The sequence below is a fragment of the Galeopterus variegatus genome, unplaced genomic scaffold, assembly GCF_000696425.1.
Source record: "Galeopterus variegatus unplaced genomic scaffold, G_variegatus-3.0.2 Scaffold366, whole genome shotgun sequence".
Lineage (NCBI taxonomy): Eukaryota > Metazoa > Chordata > Mammalia > Dermoptera > Cynocephalidae > Galeopterus > Galeopterus variegatus.
The window spans coordinates 365,163-386,351 of NW_007726477.1; the positions used below are offsets into that span (position 1 = coordinate 365,163).

The window sequence follows — 21,189 nt, forward strand, 5'->3', positions numbered from 1 at the left end:
AAAGAGATTTCATATAGTTGAGAACACTACTCTTTTGTAATATTTCAAATTTAGGTGACATTGTTATGAACCTCCTGGAATTATTTACTCCCTGCCCTTTAAAGCCTGAAGTAAGGGTTCTTAAGGTTTAAGTAAGTTCCCTCTTAAATAGGAATTGAGATGGGGCAGCTATAGCCAGGTTAACATGTAGGATAAAAAAGATACCTTATACTATTAGGGTCCAATTCCTTTCAATTTATTACATGTGAATTAACACTGCTTTTCATATCTTCCTTTACCAAATCTAGAGAAAAGAAATTTAGGTGATCAAAGCAGATAAACAGAGCACAGCCCTGCAAAGTACTTTAAAGGGAGGAGGGCACTTCTATGGAAGTACAAGGTATCCCAAAAGTCCTAGTGCAATTTTAAGCTTTGATACTTGTAGAAGTATAAATGCTAAAAACTTATAAAACATCGTGTGAAAGTTAATTGCATTTCTTTGAAACTTAGTTTTGCAAATTTTGATGATTAAGCTTTTAATTTTAATCGTTTGTTGCAGTCAAGGTCTGCTATCTTCAAGAGGGACTGAAACAAAAGATTAAAATTAAAAGCTTAATTTTAATTTTGGAAAAATATCAATCTATAATTTTTAACTATATAACTTTTATGTTTTTTCTATTTTTCTTCTCCCCTTCCCCCAGCATTGCTGCATATGCCTTTAAAATCAATGCAGTATTACCCTTAAAACATGGGACTCAACAACCCATACAGCCACGTAGGAGCAGACCGTAGCAACATTAGGTATTGAAGGGTTCCTCCTACTGTATCATTGAAGCTTGTTCTTGTTTCAGTCTTAGTTCAGACCCTGACTGCAACAAAAGATTAAAATTAAAAGCTTGATCAAAACTTACAGAACCAAGAAAGTAAAAGAAATATAAATAAACTTTCAAACGATGTTCTGTCAAATACTTCTGCTGCAGTGCCATGGAGGGCCCAAGAACACTATATTAAAGCTTAAAACTGCACCAAAACTTTCAGGACACCTTGTATTTTTCTATCTTCTTGTTTTCACTGGACCACCATGTTGGTTGGCATTATGAAAATATATTTTAATATATTTATTGGCAAATTATGAAAGTTGAGAAGCACCATTATAATTCACAAGAAATGCAGCATGGACCCAACAGAAGTAGAAACTTGATAATTGATAATTCCTCTGTTTATGACTACAAAAAAGCTCAAATACTAGTAAGTAGTGCTTGCAAAGATTATGAGTGACAGAGTGTTATCCAGCAGCTTTTTGATTTAAAATGATTGCCAATAATGACTAGCCGCTTCAATGATACAGTAGGAAGAACCCTTCAATACCTAATATTGTATGGTCTGCTCCTATGTGGCTATACAGGTTGTTAAGAGTTCCATGTTTTAAGGGTAATACTGTATTGATTTTAAAGGCATATGCAGCAATGCTGGGGGAAGGGGGCAAGAAAAATAGGAAAAATATAGAAGCTATAAAAGTATAGATTGCTTTTCTTCCAACCAAAAGGCAAGGAATCGGTGGAATTCACAGAGCCCTTCCCAGAACAAATGAGTTCTGGCAGCTGCTGAGAGGGTCTTTATTGTTGTTTTTTTGTTGTTACATTTTTTTTTTCTTTATAGTATCCTTAAAGCCTAAAAATTTATATAATTTTTGGTTTTTAGGGGTTTTGTCTTTTAAAAAATTTAAACAATTAATTAATTTAAAAAACCTCACATAGTTCACAGCTATTGACCTGCAATATCTGTGTGTGGGTTGGGAGCTTTTGCTTTGGAGTGGTTCTTGTAACTCTGTTTACATTAAAAAGGACAGAAGAGTGTGTTGTTGCATTGACAATGTCCCATTCTTTCCTATGGAGTGTAATCCTCGTTGTCCATGAGTCTCTTGAATTCGATGTCTTTCCTTTTGGTAAAAATACTAACTTGCTGGTTTTTGAGCAGGAGAGGTGATATTTCTCCAGCCTTTGTAGATGAGGGATTCATAATGTTATAACCCCTCCTTTCTCCCTTTAAGAGAGGATGGCTTTAGAGTGCTGAATGCCAATGAAATTATCAGCGCTTAAAGACCTTCTCATAGCAGCTCTGCACAAGTCATTGTATTTGTTGTCGCACAATCTGGAAATAGCCTAGGAAAGGCAATCGAACAGAACACAGACACAATTTTAAAAAGGGTTCCAACCTTTAAAAAAGCACCGTTGATGACAAGCCACACATGCACACTCCTTTAAATAAATAGTTCATAGTTACAGCTACCTTGGCTATCTCATAGCTATACTCCAGGTTCTGGGGATGTTACTTCCTGCCTATTCATTAAAGTAATATCCTTTTGAGGGCCAAGATTATGACTACCAGAACAAAGGGGAACTTAATTTATTAAGCTACTTAAAAATTGGGTTTCCAAAGATGTTAAAGGTATTATGACAGGCTCTTAACAGCAGTTTCATCTATTACCTGTGCACTCATTCCTTAATAATGAGTTCACTTGTGCAAAAACATCAGTATTTATTCAGCTATGTAAATTCTACCCAATCTTCATTAGTCATTACATACTCTAAGTAAATTTTAATGAAGCAGGTGTGTACTGGAATCTATTGGAGGGTAGGAGAGGTCTAATACTGAAGTTCCAAATGGTGCTACTTCATTTGAACATCAACTATGATAGAAAAATGTATTATTCTAAAGTACGCCAAAATTAAATATTACTTTGGCCCATATAAGTTATCATTTCCATTAAAAACCCATGTACTTCCTACATCCACTATTTGAAACACACATACCTTACACAGTCTAAGTATAGGTCTCTTGGCTTAGCTACTAATGCTTTGTCTGATAAACTCATGGGACTGAACTGTGATATATAGAGTAAACACTGACATGAATTTGCAAACTGGGTAAAAGACAGTCAAGAGTGATAAGTGAATTATTTATGTAGATATAATTAGGGATATAATCACAAGAAATTATTCGTGTGTATGTGGAAAAGTAGGGGTTCAAAAGGAAAACCATAAAGAACATATTAAATTTGATTAAAGATATTCTGAACTACAGTCACAGAAGAGATAATATCTACAATTTTTTTTAATAACGTGGATCCTTGTATACACTATAAAAGACACAGGAAATATGATACCAGAGGGCTAATAAGCTCTTCAATGTGTGAACTTAAAAGCTTTCCATTTTCCTAATCATTACTTAATATGATTTAGTCACAGATGTTGACTTTGGTGGCTGACGGAAACCCCACTTAATGATTTCACAACCTTACCTCTAGGTTCTGTGCTCTTTCTTTGCTAAGAGGAGCAAATAGAAAACACAGGTTGTTGTCATCGGCTAAGGAACGAAGGTCAAAGTAGTATTTGGCATACACACTGGCAGGAACATTAATATTAAATTGAAGTAGCTCCAAAAATTGCCTTTCCATCTCATTCCTGGGGAAGGAACACAACACCAACATAGGACAATTTTAGTCAACTGGGTTATCTTCAAAAATATCATTCTGAGCTACCAGGATGGCTCTAAATTCTGTTGTGAAAGAAATAAAGGGCTACCCAGCTGGATTAATACGCTAATGTTCAAACAAGGTGCAGCTATTGGTGGTCCATTCTGCATCCCAACACTTTTGAGTTTGGGCTGAGGGGAGGAGGTTATGGCCCTCTTGTGCACTCGTGCTGCTGGCTCAGAGGCTTATTCTTCAGAGTTCCATTAGTGCAGCTGTACGATTCATACTCCACGCTCACTCACAGGGCCCCACTATAGTGATCAGATGAAAGGAATGATGTATGCTGTTTATTAGCTCTGAAGAACTTGCAGACATTTTCACCGGGCTGATAACAGGAAGGGGCTTATTGAAGTAAAGACGCGCCAACAAAAGGAATGGGCACGTCACCACGGCAACAAATGGATCCATCGAGAGCCAGCGCTATTATCTCTGAGGGGGAAAAACTCTTGAGGCATCAAGGATTCATCTCAAATAAGTAAGTAAATAAATAAATAAATAAGCTACATTTGATGGGAAAGGGAATCCCTTCCCCCTGCCCCAGCACATGAGGCTATGTTAAAGGGCATAATGCAAGTTTCTGCTCACCTTAATATTCCTAAGGTGAGAAATAGTCACTATGACAGGCAGGCAGGGATACTCTTTTTAAACTTTGGAAGGCAGAAAGTCAAAGATAGAAGTCTTGGGGCCAGCCCGTGGCTCACTCAGGAGAGTGTGGTGCTGATAACACCAAGGCCACGGGTTCAGATCCCTATGTAGGGATTGGGCCAGTTAGCTCACTTGGGAGAGCGACAACACCAAGCCAACGGTTAAGGTCCCCTTACTGGTCATCTTTTAAAAAAAACCTTAATTGGGCCGGCCCGTGGCTCACTCAGGAGAGTGTGGTGCTGATAACACCAAGGCCATGGGTTCAGATCCCTATGTAGGGATTGGGCCAGTTAGCTCACTTGGGAGAGCGACAACACCAAGCCAACGGTTAAGGTCCCCTTACTGGTCATCTTTTAAAAAAAACCTTGGACTCATTGTTTCTTCTGTGAATGAAAGCCTGAGATGCTCAGCATCTACCACCCTTGCCAGAACAGAATGTGAACACACATGCAGGGGCAAGTTTAATACAGTGGGAGAGGAAAGGGCTGGGAGCAGTCCTCTGCTACAGGACCACACAGGTACCCCTGCCAAATGTTTAAATAAACAATTATAAAATTAAAGAGTAAATCTTACCACTTTCACAGCAATCCCTGTAGACAGTTAATTGTATAAAAATAATACCTGAACTACCTATTTGCTTTCCTGGTTTTAAAGTTTTAATATTTTATCCACTGGCTAAGTCAACAAATGCTTGATGGTCTCCTATACGGAGAAAAGTTAGAATATGAGCAGATGTGGTTTTCTCATTTGTTGAACTTAAAACACAACTGAACCTACTTCCAAAATTAATTTCCTGTTCATATGACCGTAAGTCTATAGAAATGTAAATCAGATGTTTTGATAGTCAGTTAATCAGGCCTTAATTTACTCCAAGAATAAATGCACTTCACTATTCCTTTTATATTTTCTCCACTAATACATTTTAACTATATAGAAATACAGTACTTCATAGGATTAACATATCTATTAATAGAGGTTTAATCACTGAAGAAAAGCATTATGCCTACAGAATACTCATCTTCTGGAGTTTTTGTTTTTTAAATAGCTAGATGGCTGAATAGCATACCATTTACAGGCACAGCAAATTTTCTGAATAGCAGCTGCTCAGTTTAACTTATTCTTTTGAAGGGAAATATATTCTAGTAAGACGTGTAGGTGTTAGGGTTTTAAGAAAAACCTGATAGACACTGATTTTTAAATTTTTCGATTTACACTCAAAATGAGACCATTTCAGTCAACAGCAGGGGAATGAGACAAATGCGTATTAAAATACTTTGTTGTAATGCTTTCCAATTTCCAAAGACCATAGCCAAAAGCAGCCTGTTAAGAACATAGTTCCTGGTGTCCTTCTGTTCATACACAAAAAGCATTGTTCGGAAATGTCTGGTAGCTAGCCTCTGCCACTGCTGCTCCTGGAGCTCACATCTGTGGGAACCTACACATTTCTCTGCAGGTTCTCTGATCTTTTAACTTGAACCAGAGCCTCAGCCAGCTTCGTTGCAGGTTTTGAGAAAACCTGGCATCATGGCAAGGCTAGTGTTCATGGTTACAAATGCTTCCTTCAAAGGGCCAGTTTGCAGACTGAAGACAGTAGCAAACAGTCATTTAGCTTCTGCACCTTCCAAAAGTACTTCTATTTTTAAATTCATTTGCTGTCACACCCTTCGCCTAGCTGGCTACCAGCAATATCACCACAACCACTCAGTTTAAACTAATGTCAAAGTGGTCATTCTCACCAAAAGCCACTTCAACAGCTACCAACAATCACTGGTCCCTTAATCACAAATATTCTCACTTCACTGTAAATACACAGTTCAGTAATTCTGAATGACAGTCTTATCTGGAGTAATGGGCAAAGGTAACAAAAACAAACTCTTGCCCCTGCCTGACATGATCTTGATCTTCCTATGCTACTCAACATAATCAAGAAATGTGCCTTCATGTTTTCCTAAACGCCACCACAAAGACATTTTCACTGTCAAAGTGGGCACTTTGAGAGTCTCTGCTGGAAAAGCCTCCCTGGTTCATCCTGCCAACCTGCAGGGCCGTTCCCCTCCCAGCAGTTGGGGAGGCCAGATGGGAGGGAAGCCCTGGTGAAGGTGATGCTTCTATACCACGTTAGCGTGCCACGATGCAGCAAGGCTCCTTGCACTCTCAAGACTTCCAAAGTGCCACTGTGGTTGGCTGAGTGCCTCAAGAGACTTGAGCACTGGGTGATGCCCCAGCAAGGCTGCTCAGACTGCCTGAGGGGTCTGGAACCTCTAACTCATCAGAACTATTTCCAAACACACACAATACTCCTAATGGGGACGAGGCAGGAGCACAGAGGTCTGAAACCTTTATATGTGCCATTTAATTTTGTATCTCATGGTTTCTGTAACAACAGATCTTCATATAAAAAAGGGGAAAAGACCAGCAAAAACAAATATACAATGGATGACTCAGGGTGAAGCTATAATTCTCAACAGTCCAGAGGCCCTAAGACCTTAACAGTGGCCACTTTTTTCAAAGGGCAGACGTGTGCCCCTTAAAAGGGGTCTAGAACTGGTAGACAGCTTTTAAAAAACCACAAAGACATTTACTGCACTATGTTGTTCTGGTAGTAAGCTTATAAAATGTAAAAATGACCAGGAAAATACTTTTCAATTTATCAAGCAGATTCTTATAACAATAACATATCAAGACCTACGAATTAATGATAAAAAATATGAATTATCATACTAAAGCTGGATAGAGATAGTATGTAGCTTTATGTCTATTTCTGTTATCTGCACAATGTAACCTTTAAAAATATTTCTTAAAATGTAAACTTTACGGGAGCAAATGAGGTATTGGAAAATAGTTAGAAAGTTCACCAAAACCTTACAAACTCACATGTCCTCAACTGTAATGTCCTTGAGGATCTGGCAGTAGTCCACATTCCATACAGCCTGATCGTCCCAAACCTTGGAGGCAAGAAGAATGGCTCCCAAGACAATTCTTTTCCAGTTAGTGGGACAAATGTCGATCTCAGCATAAGTTAAAAGCCTTTCTAAGTAAACCTGCAAAAGTAGAGCACTGGTCTTTGATTTTAGTTCAGTTTAAGTGCCGTGATAAGAACTGTTATGAATCAAAGATTTCTTGTTTTTGACCAGAAAGTGAGTGTCTTTTATTCATATGTTCTATAGAGATGTGGCTCAGTCAGCCAAAGCAAGAGGCCATATCACATCTCTAAGTCAGACACCTCTGCTGCCTACTCTGCCCATGCAAATTTCCAACCCAATCTTAGTCACAGGAATGACTGGACATCTCAGTACGGGCATCAGAAAGAGAGGCAGTGCTACCACCGTCACACTCACAAAAGGCAGCATATACAGGCCCAGTGTCGATTAAAGTTGTTCAAAAATACTTGAGGGCTTCCCACAGGCAACATTCCGTATCTAGCTGGGAATTATATGGTGATTTTACAGGTATGTCATGCTTGAAATGTAAAACCCAAGTAATACTGAGCACATTTTTGCCTTCCCTTTTTCAAAGGGACTCACCCTTTTGTGGCACTAGCCTGAAAGGAAGAACTGGTGGTCAAGAGAGCCTCCCAGTGGCTGCTGTGCAGAGCAGCAGGACAGGCGTAGGCCTGCGACTGGGAGGTATTCCTGCGTTCAGTGCCTTTATGAGGAACCCACGGGAACAAAGGATGGTCCTTCTCATAGCCCCTAGTTTTCACATCACCAGGATCACTTCATGACAATTCATTTTCTGTCTCACCTAATCTGCAACTTAATCAATTCTATCGGTTTTAAGGCGGTAACAGAGCTGCCAGTCTCTGTATCTCTGGGACTCCTCTAAACCTGCCTGGCAGTTTGTGAAACAATGTCATGAATTATTTTACAGAAATCAAACATCTACTCTACAAAGAGCTGGGGAAAGTTACAGTTGAGTAAAGATTATAGATGTAAACTGTGATTTGCCGTTACCTCAAAGGGTGCTGTGCAAAAGAGTATATGTTATTTGAATTCTTTGTATCAAGACAAAAAGAAAAAAGTCTATTTTTAAAGAGTATATCTACTGTCTGAAGGTTATCAGATTGACAGCTCAGATTTGGCAATGTTCTCCAAACTCAACTGTGTTTTCAAAAACAAATGGCTATTGAACAAACATGTACATGGTGAGATTCTGCTCCTTTTCCTCAAAACTTGGCAGCACGCTCAAGTATCCCAAGATTCTCACTCTTATCTGTTTTTGAAGACTTTCTCCCTCTCTGTGAGACTTCCCCCAACATGAACGTTGACATTGTTCCCACCCTACTCCCCACCGCTCCTGGAATGCATTCTCTCATTTGTTCTCAGGATCATGCCCCAAGGCACATCTCTCCTCCACCCACTTTCGTCTGCCCCTGCTGTCATCGCTCTGCAGAAACCTCTTGCCAGGGCATGGGTGCTTCACACAAGTCAGAACTCTTCATCCCAACTCACCATGCCTCAAGTCTTCCCTAGTATTGTAAAAAGCACAACAATTTGCTCAGGGGCTGGGGCCAAAAACCTGCATTTGTGTTATATGAATCATCATCCCCACCTTCACTGATAATGTGACGCTTGCTACTCTGAGCTGTCATTTGTCATGCTCACCTGCACCACTGTAGATCCCACCTATGCCTCTTCTCTGCCTCCCAACTGTGGTCTACTCTCCCCAAAGCAGTCAGGATAACCTCTTAAATTAAGAGCACTGCACTCACCTGCTCAAGATCTACCACTTAGTTACCCACCAAACTGGAATAAAAATTTAACTTCTTCCTGTGGCCTGCAAGCTACAAGCCCTGTGATACAGGACACTGCCTGTGTGACCTCACCGCCTGCATTCTTTCCCTCATTCCTCACTCAGCCCACTCTGGTTGCCTTGCTGTTCCTTAAACACATGGAACATGGTACTTTCCCAGACACGTGGCATTTGTCCTGCTGCCCTAATGCCAGAGGTCCTCCTCTTTGCTTCACTCGGGTCCCTGTTCAAATGTTACCTCTCTGAAGAGACTCTTCTTGATCATTCTATCTAAATAGTAAGTCCCTCTATCACTTTTTATCCCTTTACCCTGCTTTATCTTCTGAAATATTCATTTACCTAGAAAAATGTCTTCCGCACTAGAACAGTAAGCTCCTAAAGGCAAGAATTTTCTTCAGCCTGTTCTCTCCCCTACCCCAGCACTTACCACGTGGCACAGAGGAGATGTCCAGTGAGAGGTGATGAAATGAGCATGAGCAACTTCTCGGCAGCACTTAGTATTCTGCCCACTCTCATCCATCCTGCCTTCTTTTATTCCTCTCTCCTGGTTTTCCTCCTATTGCTTGTCTAGCCACAGCTCTGGGGACTTCTCCCTTAAATGCTCAGACTCTTTACAGATCTATCTTCCATCCATTTTTCATTCTACACACTTTCTCTGCATTTCCACAGCCACTCTTAATTCCTTACCTCTAGCTCAGATTCATGCTCCAATCCCATATATCCAAATGATTTCCAGCCATTGTCACTCTATCTCAAAGGAACATCATGCTTGACTTGTCTACAATGAACCCCCTCCCCCTTTCAGCCCAGCTCTCCCTCCTGCATTACCTGTCTCTACATATGGAAGTACCACTCCTCCTGACTCTTCCTAGCATGTGCTAAGTAGTCCAAATGGCTTGCAGCTCCATGAAAAGGCCTGTGTCTGCTCCAGTGCCCACTGAAGGGTTTCTATTCAAGCACACAGCACAAGCCTCCTTTCCTAAATTCTAACTGGATGCTAAAGGAGTAGGTAGTGACCTAAGTATTCTTTCCTTCCAGGCCATGCTGTTGACTCTCCTCTATAGGTTTTCCATAGGGAAGAGTAAACCAATCCCAACCACTTGAATAGGAATTATGATTCCAATGGTAAAGTCTTACCCATAGGAATTCTATAGAGACGATGCAACGGTAAGGACACAGCTATAGCTTAGCAGGCTAACCAGCAAAGCCTTTCCAAGTTACTACTAGTACTATTCCTCTGGACAACTTCATGAGCAGGCACAAGAGGTCAGCCGGGAAGGATTAACACCAATCATCCAAGGAACAGAGACTTTAGGGCAGAAGTTTTCAATCATGACACATCAGAACTCCCTGGGAAAATACAGCCTGGGACTTGGCCTAAATCTATACTGAATCAGTCTCTGCTTGTGAACCAGATGGTTTTGCTATTGCTCCCCATCACACCAAGATTGTGCCTTGTATGTGTGCATGCGTGCACATCGCATCTGCATGTGTATACTGAGGTGTGTGTGTGTGGGGGGGGGGAACCAGAAATCCCTCCTGCTGCCTTTAATAGCAATTGGTCTATGGTGAGAAAAGCAATGGCAACACTTTAAAATGTAATGATTATTAAACTCAAGTGTGTGTATTTACTTTCCCTTAATAGGTTTCTCTTAAAGATGTGATAATTTCAGGAGCCCACTTTTTTTGAAAAACAGGACCACATCCTGTGTACAGACCAATTTCTAAAGATGCTTTATAGAAATAAGAAATATCTTACCAAAGTTACTATTGCACATTCAGCTGTTAGCTGTGCAGCACTAAAGAGAGTACGAACAAATCTGTAAATAAGTTTGTGCTCAGGGTCATGCTCAAAGTATTCCTCTGGAACCTTTTCTCGCTGAAAGAAGAAAAGATGCAATATAACTATCCACTGAAGAAAAAAATTTTATGTACTTCTAAGACAGCAGTCCTTGTATTGGTGCCCACATGTCCCTTAAAATAATTCTGATTGGTGACATGTCTATACTCTTTTAAATATAAATAGTGAGATTTTAAAATACCATAATGATTCAATACCCATCATCATTCATTAAGGAAAAACACAGGCACAAGCTCAGAAAATTTATATGTTCCTTTCCAATCCCCCCCAGATTTCTATCTAAATGTAAATGATTTTTAGACCCCGAAGTCTTATCAACTGATAATATGTCATATTTCTGTACAATAAACTTTTTTTTTTTTTTGAGACTGGCCGCACTGCGCTCAGCCAGTGAGCGCACCGGCCATCCCTATATAGGATCCAAACCTGCGGCAGGAGCGCTGCTGCACTCCCAGCGCCGCACTCTCCCAAGTGCGCCACGGGCTCCGCCTTCTGTACAATAAACTTTGAAAATATTTTGTTTCCTGTAACCATAAGGCTCTAAGGCTGCATATCCAACACAACAGTCATGAGCCACATGCAGCTACTGAACATCCAAAAGTTGCTGATATGTGCCTGAACAAGCGAATTTTAAAATTTGTATGACATCTTAACTGACTTAAATACTTTTATAATTATCTTCATAGAGATCTTGCATATGTTGTTTATTTACAAATATTTACATTGTTTGATGAGATTGAAAATTATCTTTTAAAAAGATATTTTCTGTTATTTTACATTTACTCAGCTCACTAATTAAAGGTGAAAGTCAGTTGTTTCTCTATCATATTCTTTATACAACCTTCCTTTTATAAGATGATAAGATATAACATGAGATGGGGAAGAAGACTTAAAGAAAGATCATTTTGACTTTAGCATGAAATAAACACCACTCTGAGAAAAATACAACTTCAAAAAAAGTGACACTTACTGTGAGTGGATGTGATCGCTCATCAAAAATATCCAGGGATCTATCTGCATCTCTATAAAATAAGAATATGCATTTAAAAATTAATTCAGGAACTGTTAACATCTTAGTAAAATATCTGCTGGGAATAGAGTGCGGGGTGGTGGGAGAAGCCTAACCTTTAACAAAACAAACAGTTTTACAAATTCTTCTCCCAGATTCTAGCCTTCAGAGGGTTTCTGAACTCGTTTTACTCAACAACTCAACCACTGCGAAGTCTCTTCTACAATGACCAGCCAGAGGTGCCTCTAACTATTGGCCCTCCGTAACAGGAAATGGTAACTAACCTAATGTATTTTCCACTCCTCTAACCTCACATGGAAACACACAAGAATATTTTACAAAGCAGTAGTGGTGGGCAAAAAAGTCTTTAGAACTTTAATGAATGTGAATATGAGATTTAGATTTCCCAGGTTCTTCCTCTCTTTAGTTTTCTATATCATATGTATTTCTTGCCTTTTTTTTTTTTTTTTTTTTTTTTTTTACAATAGTCTGAGTTAAAAACTTAATTGCCTTTTTATTTTAAAAGGGGATCATCTTTTCATTTAAAAGTTCATCAAACTAATACTCCGTGCTCATTTAAACCAGTGTTTCTCCAAGTGGGGTCTGTGGATCTCTGGAGATCCCCTGGACTCCTTTTCTAGGAGGCCCATAAGGTCAAAACTGTTCTTATAGGAGCTTTTTCACTGTTTGACATATACAGTGATTCTATAAAAGCAAAAGTGGGTAAAGCACTGGTTTCTCAGGATGACTTAAGGCAGTGGTACCAAATTAAACTAGTAGTCATTCTAGTCTTCATTGCCACTTGCAGTTAAAAAATATAATGACAAAAAAAGCCTGCTTCGGGCCGGCCCAGTGGCACACCGGATAGTGCGCCGCTTGGGAAGCGCGGCGGCGCTCCCGCCCGAGGGTTCGGATCCCACATACAGACCGGTTCCTGCTCACTGGCTGAGCAAGGCGCGGGAGCAACACTGAGGGTTGCAATCCCGTTGCCGGTCCCCGGTCCGGTACGGGGGCAACACTGAGGGTTGTGATCCGTTGCTGGACACGGAAAAAAAAAAGACAAAAGACAAAAGACAAAAAAAAAAAAAAAAAAAAAAGCCTGCTTCACTTAAGACTGTCCTTGTAAAACTTAAAACTAATGGTGTTACTATGTTTTGACCTTTTTAATATTCTGAATAAGTTGAAATTTCACATAAAGCACTTCTGCCTATTGAAGTATTTGTGCTTTAGCCGTGAACTGAGCAAGCAGTTTTTCATAAAATACGATTTTTACTTCAAAGTAAAACTGTCATTCTCAAAAATAATGAAGTGAGCCTGTTGCTTCAAGAAAAATAACAAGTATTTGCTGCCAGTGACAAAATTCAAGCTTTCAAGCTAAAAATTCGGATTTTGGAAAACTTGTAGCTTCTACTGTAAACTTTAAAGACTTTTTGATAAGACTGGTGGTGATACTAACAAAAGCAAGTCATCATTGGCACTATAAAGAAATGTGAACCAGTATTTTCCAAATGACCAATGCATAATATAAAAGCACGTATAGGGCCGAGCCCATGGTGCACTCGGGAGAGTGCGGCGCTGGGAGCGCAGCAGCACTCCCGCCCCGGGTTCAGATCCTATATAGGGATGACCGGTGCGCTCACTGGCTGAGCGCGGTGCGGCCGGTCTCAAAAAGGACAAAAAAAAAAAAAATCCATTTGCTGTACAAGATCAGTGAGTATTAATGTAAACAACTTCATTGATATGATGTAAAATTCCACTGTAACTAATTTAAACTAGCACTTGTGGAGTTCTGGTGTAGTATGAAATCATATCCACAACTATCTGAAAGCTTTAAAAATATATCTTTTCCCAACCATATATCTGCATGAGACTAGGTCATCTTATTGCTTCTTCAAACAAATTGCAAAAAAAAAAGAGATATGAGAATCCAGCTGTCTTCTATTAAGCCAGACATTAGAGATTTGCAAAAATGTAAATAAATGACACATTTTTCACTCAACTTTTTTGTTGCGAAAAATAGTTATTTTTCAAGAAAAAACATCATTCATGTACCAATGTGGTTCTCGGCTTCTCAGTCAGGGTGATTTTGTCCCCCAGGGGACATTTTTGGTTGTCACAATGTGTGTGTGTGTGTGCGCGCACGCGCGTGCGTGTGCGAGTGTGCGCTGGCATGTAGTGGGTAGAGGCCATTGATGCTGCTAAACACCTGCAATGCACAGGACAGCTTCCCAGCCCCCACAACACAGAATTATCTAGCTCAAAATATAAATAGCACCAAGGGTGAGAAATGTTGTTTTAACATACACTTGATTTTTTTTTTAATTCTCTAATTTCTAATACAGTAAATATCAATATAATCCACTTAAACACTCTTTGTTTGAGGTCTTTGATAATTTAAGAATTAAAAGAGTCTCAAGGACAAAAACCAAAAATACCCACACACACAAATAATTCATTTCAATATTGTAATAAAAGCACTCTACAACTTATGATAGATATAGTTATGACCTAATACTAAACTTGATATCATGCAAAGTAATTAGCTGGAATAAAAGAGCTCACCTGTTCTTTATGTGGTAATATATTGCTAAAGTCACACTGTGGAGAAAAAAAAAATTACTTGTAACAACTAATTTTTTCATTTGTTACGCCCGAAGACATTTTTTTAAAAGGGGAGAGGGACCTTCCCAGAGGCCCTGAAATCCTCTAGTTCAGAATAGTACCATAGGGGCACTTCCTCCTTGTTTTAGTTGTTTAGCTTTTAGCAAAAATAGGAGAACCAAAATACTAGGCAACACAGTTAGAAGACATGTGTCTGTTAATTATTACACATAAATTACATATTTTCCATCATTTGTCCTTCTACCCACAGAACCGTTCATACTGTGTGCAAGTTACATCTATTTGTACACATGCTTAATTCAAGTCATTCAGTAGTTTTTATTGATTATTTTTTAAGTGGTTAGGCCCTGCATTTCAGTTGATTTAGTTTATTATCCACCTACCCACCCATTTTTTTCATTATTTCCCTAGAAGTAAATAATGAAGGTGCTTTATAACAAAATCATTTAAAATCACTTTTGCATAATTATTAGAAAATTTATTAGCAAATATAAGTGCCTACAAAATCAATGATAGGCCTAGCTATCTTGAAATAAGCAGTGTGAACAGTGCAGCATAACACTACACAGTATAATAGTAATGGCCAGTATTCCCAAATTAGTTTAAATGAACAGATACAACTCTTCAGATACTGTTACTGTAGTCCTAAGTTATCCACAGGTGCTGTATATTAGGGAACAAAGGGGTTCTTTTAGGTGAGTTAAATAATCCCATTTGCCCTCGCTGTCTAAAAGGAAGCTTGAAATAATTGAGGGAAGGCAAATCTGAATTTTAAAAGTAGGTCTATACAATACTAGAACTTTAAAAGAAGCCTGTAGCATTAGTAGCATCAAAAATGGATACTTCTATAGTGCTCAAGCAGTTTTGTCTCCAAATTGATTTTAAAATCACAGAATGTCAAGTTAAATGCTGAAAAGGACCCTGAGCCTTACATGACATTTAATCCAACAACCCATTTTACAAATAAGGAAACCAAGGCTTAAAACTGACTTGTCCAAGGTCCCACCAAATAGATGCAGATCTTTCCCCTACACTCTAATTAAGCAGTGGTTCCCAAACTTTGCTGCACATTGGAATCACCTGAGGTAGTCTAAAAGACTGACTTCCATCTTTAGACATTCTTACTTAACTGATACTGGGTATGAATTAGGTATAGGATTGTTTTTAAAGCTCCCTAGGTGATTCCAATGTGCAGCAAAGTTTGTGAACGACCAAGTCAGGGTTAAGATCAGAATCACTTGGGATGACGTGGCCATATAATTACACCTCCAGTCCTTCCTCAGTTTCCTAAAAGGCTTGTGAGTGCCTAGCAATGGAGAGGAAGGTGGAGATGGGAAGATGGAGGTGTTCGCAGACATACTTGGAAAAAGGTGAATTAAGTGATTCTATTATGGCTCACCATCCCATTGAGAACAATGCACTACTACCCATGATAAACATTTTTCATAATCTTTCCTAAAAGCCAATTTGCCCTATTAATTTGCTCAGTATACATTTCACCAACAGTGAATATACTGAAAGATCATTTTTAAAACTTAATGAGAGCAAATTAAAACTTACTGTATTTCCAAAAGTAGACTTCTAAAAATTAAACTAAGTTGGAGGAAAAAAGCATGAAATATATTTGTTTGAGCAAGGTTAATCTTTTAAAGTACTTTTGAGGGCCGGCCCGGTGGCACACTGGATAAGTGCGCCGCTTGGGAGGCGCGGCGGAGCTCTCGCCCGAGGGTTCGGATCCCACGTACAGACCGGTTCCCGCTCACAGGCTGAGCGAGGCGCGGGAGCAACACCGAGGGTTGCGATCCGTTGCCGGACACGGAAAAAGACAAAAGACAAAAAAAAAAATAAAAAAAATAAAAGTACTTTTGAATTATATACTGAAACATCAGAATCTTCTGAATTCAAAAGAAGCTGGGAACTATAGTCAAAGTACAGTGGTTTTTACTCATGCATTTAGGGCTTTAGCTGAATACAAACATTCAGTGATTACTCGAGAGGTGACAAAGCTAAGGACTTTGGACAGAGCTGCAGCCCAGTTTTTATTGGAAGACAATTTGATCTCAACTAATGTTATAAGTGAGAGAGGAAAGTTACATTGTTATTGAGAGTGAACTTGCAGTTTTTGATGTAGAATCTACTGATAATTTGCTAAGAAAAGCTGGTACGTTAGAAACAAAATTAAGTTTACAAGCTAATTATGTTTTTAGACTGAAAAAATCAGCAATAAGAATGTTAATACTCTTAAAGTGCCACTTTCTTAACTATGTTCTAAAAATCAACACTCATAACCCAAGGAGACAATAATGTTCCCTGGACAATCCAAATGGAGCTGTTTTATTGTTGTTGCTTTTTCAGTACTTGAAAGATTCATCTTAGGGTGTTTTGAAAGAGCATCTTCTGTGCTTTCAAAAGGCTCCACATCTGGACCTCCATATAAAATGAAATACTACAAATACCCTTGTCCCATCATTGTGGCCTATGAAGTGCTCAGGCATGATGGGGAAAATTTAAATGCTGCTACACTATGGTGCCAGTAGAGGCCAAGCTGTTTCTTCTTCCAACAGTAGTTTCCTAAGTAGTACACATAGTTTTAGGCCTGTAACTCATAAAGAACTATTTTTTTTCCTAGAAACATCCGATAAAAAGGGCACCTCTCCTTCTCATTATGTTCAGCAATGTCTTAACAAATACACCAAATAAAGAGCTACACTTTTTCTGGGATTCCTTATTTGCTAACTGGCTTTCCCTTCCATCATGAAGTCTAAGATTAAAATGGAAGTTGAAAATTCATATTTAGGTCCTTGAAAATCAATATATAATTGACATCAATGTCTTAAACTGATCACTGAAAAGGACAATTAAATGGCTGAAATTACCAAGTATAGCTGGGATGCTTTTGGCATAAGGGGGTCTGTCACTCGGCCCTTGGCAACCTAGTTGTACTCACCATTTTACTGTGGTTCTAAGATTAGGCTGGCTGACTGTGCTGTCATCTAGAAATATGGTTGAGCATGAGCTATACTTTTTAGTAAGCTGCCTTGGAGATACCTAAAGGGGAAGGGAAATAGAAGAAAATGTCACAGTAAGTTAAACCTATAAGAGTGTGGTTTTTTCCCTTGGTTAAAATGTCAAATGATAAAGCATTAAGTTATTTCTTATACTCTGTCAACTGCTTAAGTGTGATATCATGTGTAGCTCTATGGGAAACCCCCAGAGGCTCTTAACTTCTGGGTTATAAAATGCTGACCTAGATATGGTACCCGTAATCAAACTTGGCAAGCATCTAATATGAATTTCCTCTATTAATGTAAGAAGTTTAGATTAAGATATCAGTGCTTTTTTCTTAAGCAATGAAAAGCAGCTGAGAATTTCCATTTCTACTATTCATTTACTACAATAAAATGTAATGCCTTAAGTAATACTGGCACAAGAGCATTTTACTACAGTAAATAAAAAGTCTAATACTAAATTTACTAATTTACTAATACTAAACGTATTAGCTCAGGAGACAGTGTGATAAAACGAATGTTTTACAGTCAGAGGCTCTGTGTGCCAGGGCTGCCTGATCACTAACAAGCAAGGGGCCCTAGGTCCCTCTGGGCCTCCTTCCTTGTCCGGAGAATAAAAGAGTATTGCTTTAAGATTCTCTCACATCCAAAAAACACATGACAAAACAGCTTTGGGAGTTTAACTTCCACTTCACTTTGAAAGACGGCCATTACATTACTCAAATGAAAACGTCAGAGAATACTTTGCATTCATTTCAAAATGTTAATAATTAATTTTATTCTGTAAGTTGTATGACACACATCATGACACTTTCCTGCCTCACTCATGCCGTTCTCCGCCTAAAATGCCATTTTCTTCCTCCTGGGAGCAAGCTTGTCCCCATCGACCTGCTGAGACACCTTTGCCAGCAGCCACACCACAGACCGTTTCCCTGTCTGTATATTCATCCCCACTTATCACATGATGTCAGCTGCTTGCAGGTTACCCCCTCATGAGAAAATAAGCTCCTCCAGGGAAGGGAGAACTGTTATTCATCCTACCTCCAGCTGCAAAGCACAGAATTCAGGACAGATAAGGGAAGTCAACCGGTGTTGAACGAACTATGACTTAAAATCAATTACCATTTGGAAGGTAAATCCTACTACAGATATAAATTACTGAAAAATTATCTGCAGTGGTATTGATTGCAGAAGTGACAATGAACTTTTTGAGTCCTCTAGAGAACAAACTATCTTTAAAACACTTTAGAAGTATCCATTTATTTGTGGAGTGCAAGAATATAGCAAAAGTCAAATACTGAAACTGCCTAAAACTATGTGAAGACAATTCTTTTCCTTAAAAGTAAGACCAATAATCAAATCCCAATCACTGAATAGTTGAAAGTAATAGCAGCACTCTTTCAAAACCACAGAATACCAACAATTTTAATGCTCTTTTCTTATTAAACTAATTCAGATGAGCCTTCCTTCCTCCTCTTGGTATTTTCATCATGCTATCACACTCTCCCCACATTAGCCCCCTCCTCAAATACATGGAAGACAGGGTGCAGAGAAGATCTAGCTGACGCTTTTAAAAGTACACAGCATTTAAAAACTACCAGTAACCAATAATCAGAAATATCCAGAGTATGACACTGTTTTGCTTGTTTTAGATGTTTACTGAAAAGCCACTCACTCTTTATTAGCAAAATGTCCCAAGTGTTATATTTTTGAAAAGTATAACTATCTAGAAGACTAAATTCCCCTTCAAGCTAGAAATGTTTCAACTATCTCTAACCTCTGATATTCCTGGGTTTCAGCACCAAAAAAACAAACCGATATGTTTCTTAAGCTATTCAGTCAATGTGTGTACTTCACATTAAACGTGCATGTGTGTTAATGTGAACATGTATACTTTTATAATCTCAAAAAACAAAATGAAAATTGAAAAAAAATTGAAATTATTTAAAAACTTTTATTCTAAGTAGAGGAATGTACCTTTTAAGGTCACTATGATTGGGGTAATACGGCATAAACTATACCATTACAAAAGTCAATTCTGACAAAACCTATAGATGGGAATAAAAAGAAGAGGGAGGAAATGCACCAAGATAGGGACTAGTTGGTAGAGCTTTAGGTGACATTTTCTTCCATTTTCCTCTATTTAAAATTTTCTGTCATGAATGCATATTGGTTTACCTTCAAAGATATTACTTTAAAACATTTAAAACTTTTATTTAGATGTGTTCTTACAGCCCTCTGGGGCTCATCAGCAACTTATGGTCTACTGGCTAGATCCAGCCAAAGAAATACAACACTTTCTCATCAATCCAGGCTTACTCTAAACTCCTGCTTAAAGACAGATATTCATTCCAGGAAAATGGCCATTTCTGCCTCCCCACTCCCAACCAGGCCATTCCCAAATTTCATGGTGACCAAAAAGGTGAATGCAAAAACTCTCTGCTTACCAGTATAGAGCAGGCAATACACCACTCACTGCCAACCATTCAAACTTTTCAGTATCAATAGCATCCCTATGTCCCGAGACTAGCAGGTGGCAGAATTAAGCCTCTGAGCAAAACCTGGAATATAACAGCTGCCAATACATAACCTTCCCCTCATCATGCTTGAAAACTTACAACAATTATCCTTTATGACTAAAGCTTTACCAGTGCTGACTCACAGCCTCAATAAACTATACTGACCTAAACATAGGGATATAAAATACAAATATTAAAAACACCAGAGAGCAAAAATACTGATACTTTGCTGTTCAAAGGTATTATTTCAGGTGGTCACTAAAACAGAGAGGAACAAAGAACAGCATTTATCTTCATTCAGTCAGCACGAATGACAGAGCACAAAATTTTACAATCTCTAACCATAAAGAGAAAAGGGTACTTAGTAGGCTTAAGGTCAATGGCAAAGACTAGAAAGTAATCATACCTAGCAGTCTAGTTAGACACAACCCAAACCTTACTATCAAAGATCAAGTACCTGTTGAAAACCTATCCCCACCCACTGACTTTTCCCATTGTGCCTACTGCCTCTTACTTTAACCAATTAAAAAAAATGAAACCAAAGGTTTTTTTTGGTTTGTTTGTTTGTTTTTACAGGTTTTGAATATGGGTCTTAAGAATTAACAACTTTTAATTAACTTAATTTCTAATACTTTGTGCATTAAACTGTGCCATCTATGTTGCACGGTAAATGGCACAATATGGCAGGGTGTGTGGTTTGAAAAAATTCTTAAACAAAGCCTTAATTATATTGAATTTAAACTTAGATTTACACTTTAAATATAGGTTCTAGGTTTGGGTCAATCACAGTGGACTAACCACAAATGTATTTCCTCACCCTCTTCAAATCTCATTAAAATTAAAGACATAACATAAAGGTAACACAGAAGACCAAGAGACAGGATTGACAGCAGATGATTTTTCATAAATGTTTGAAAGAAAAATAGATAAAGGAGTAGCAACTGACACAGGAGAACAGAGGAAGCACAGCTGTGGTGCTATATAGAGTGACCGGGACAAGAACAAGCAAGCCAGTGTGTCTTGCAGAACCCAAGGCAGGCTCAGGACTCAGAGGCACATGGAACCTTGGAAGGTGGGGTGAAACACAAAAGCCAAGGGTCAGCTGAAACTCTGGTTTGAACCCCAAGTCGACCTGTCCTCCCATACTATACGGAATCTAGATGTGTATCTTCCAGAGATATTAAACCTGAGTGAGGGTTTCTGGCCTCAGAGAAACCAGTCTCAGAGACACCAAGACTAAAACCTGGGGGGGGGGGGGG

The 21,189-nt window shown here is 38.8% G+C and overlaps 1 protein-coding gene across 1 annotated transcript in view; it reads right to left on the reverse strand.

Moving 5' to 3' along the window:
* Nucleotides 1–1,689: 1,689 nt before the first annotated feature.
* The window catches only part of CCNYL1 (cyclin Y-like 1), a 30,503-nt gene continuing 11,003 nt past the window's right edge, over nt 1,690–21,189 (reverse strand). The window contains exons 4-10 of the mRNA XM_008568008.1: nt 17,351–17,451; nt 14,344–14,379; nt 11,743–11,794; nt 10,671–10,790; nt 7,034–7,200; nt 3,281–3,443; nt 1,690–2,141 (exon numbers count right to left, since the gene is read on the reverse strand). Coding sequence (XP_008566230.1) covers nt 2,025–2,141; nt 3,281–3,443; nt 7,034–7,200; nt 10,671–10,790; nt 11,743–11,794; nt 14,344–14,379; nt 17,351–17,451 — 756 coding nt within the window. The 3' untranslated portion in view covers nt 1,690–2,024. The remainder of the gene's footprint in view (nt 2,142–3,280; nt 3,444–7,033; nt 7,201–10,670; nt 10,791–11,742; nt 11,795–14,343; nt 14,380–17,350; nt 17,452–21,189) is intronic.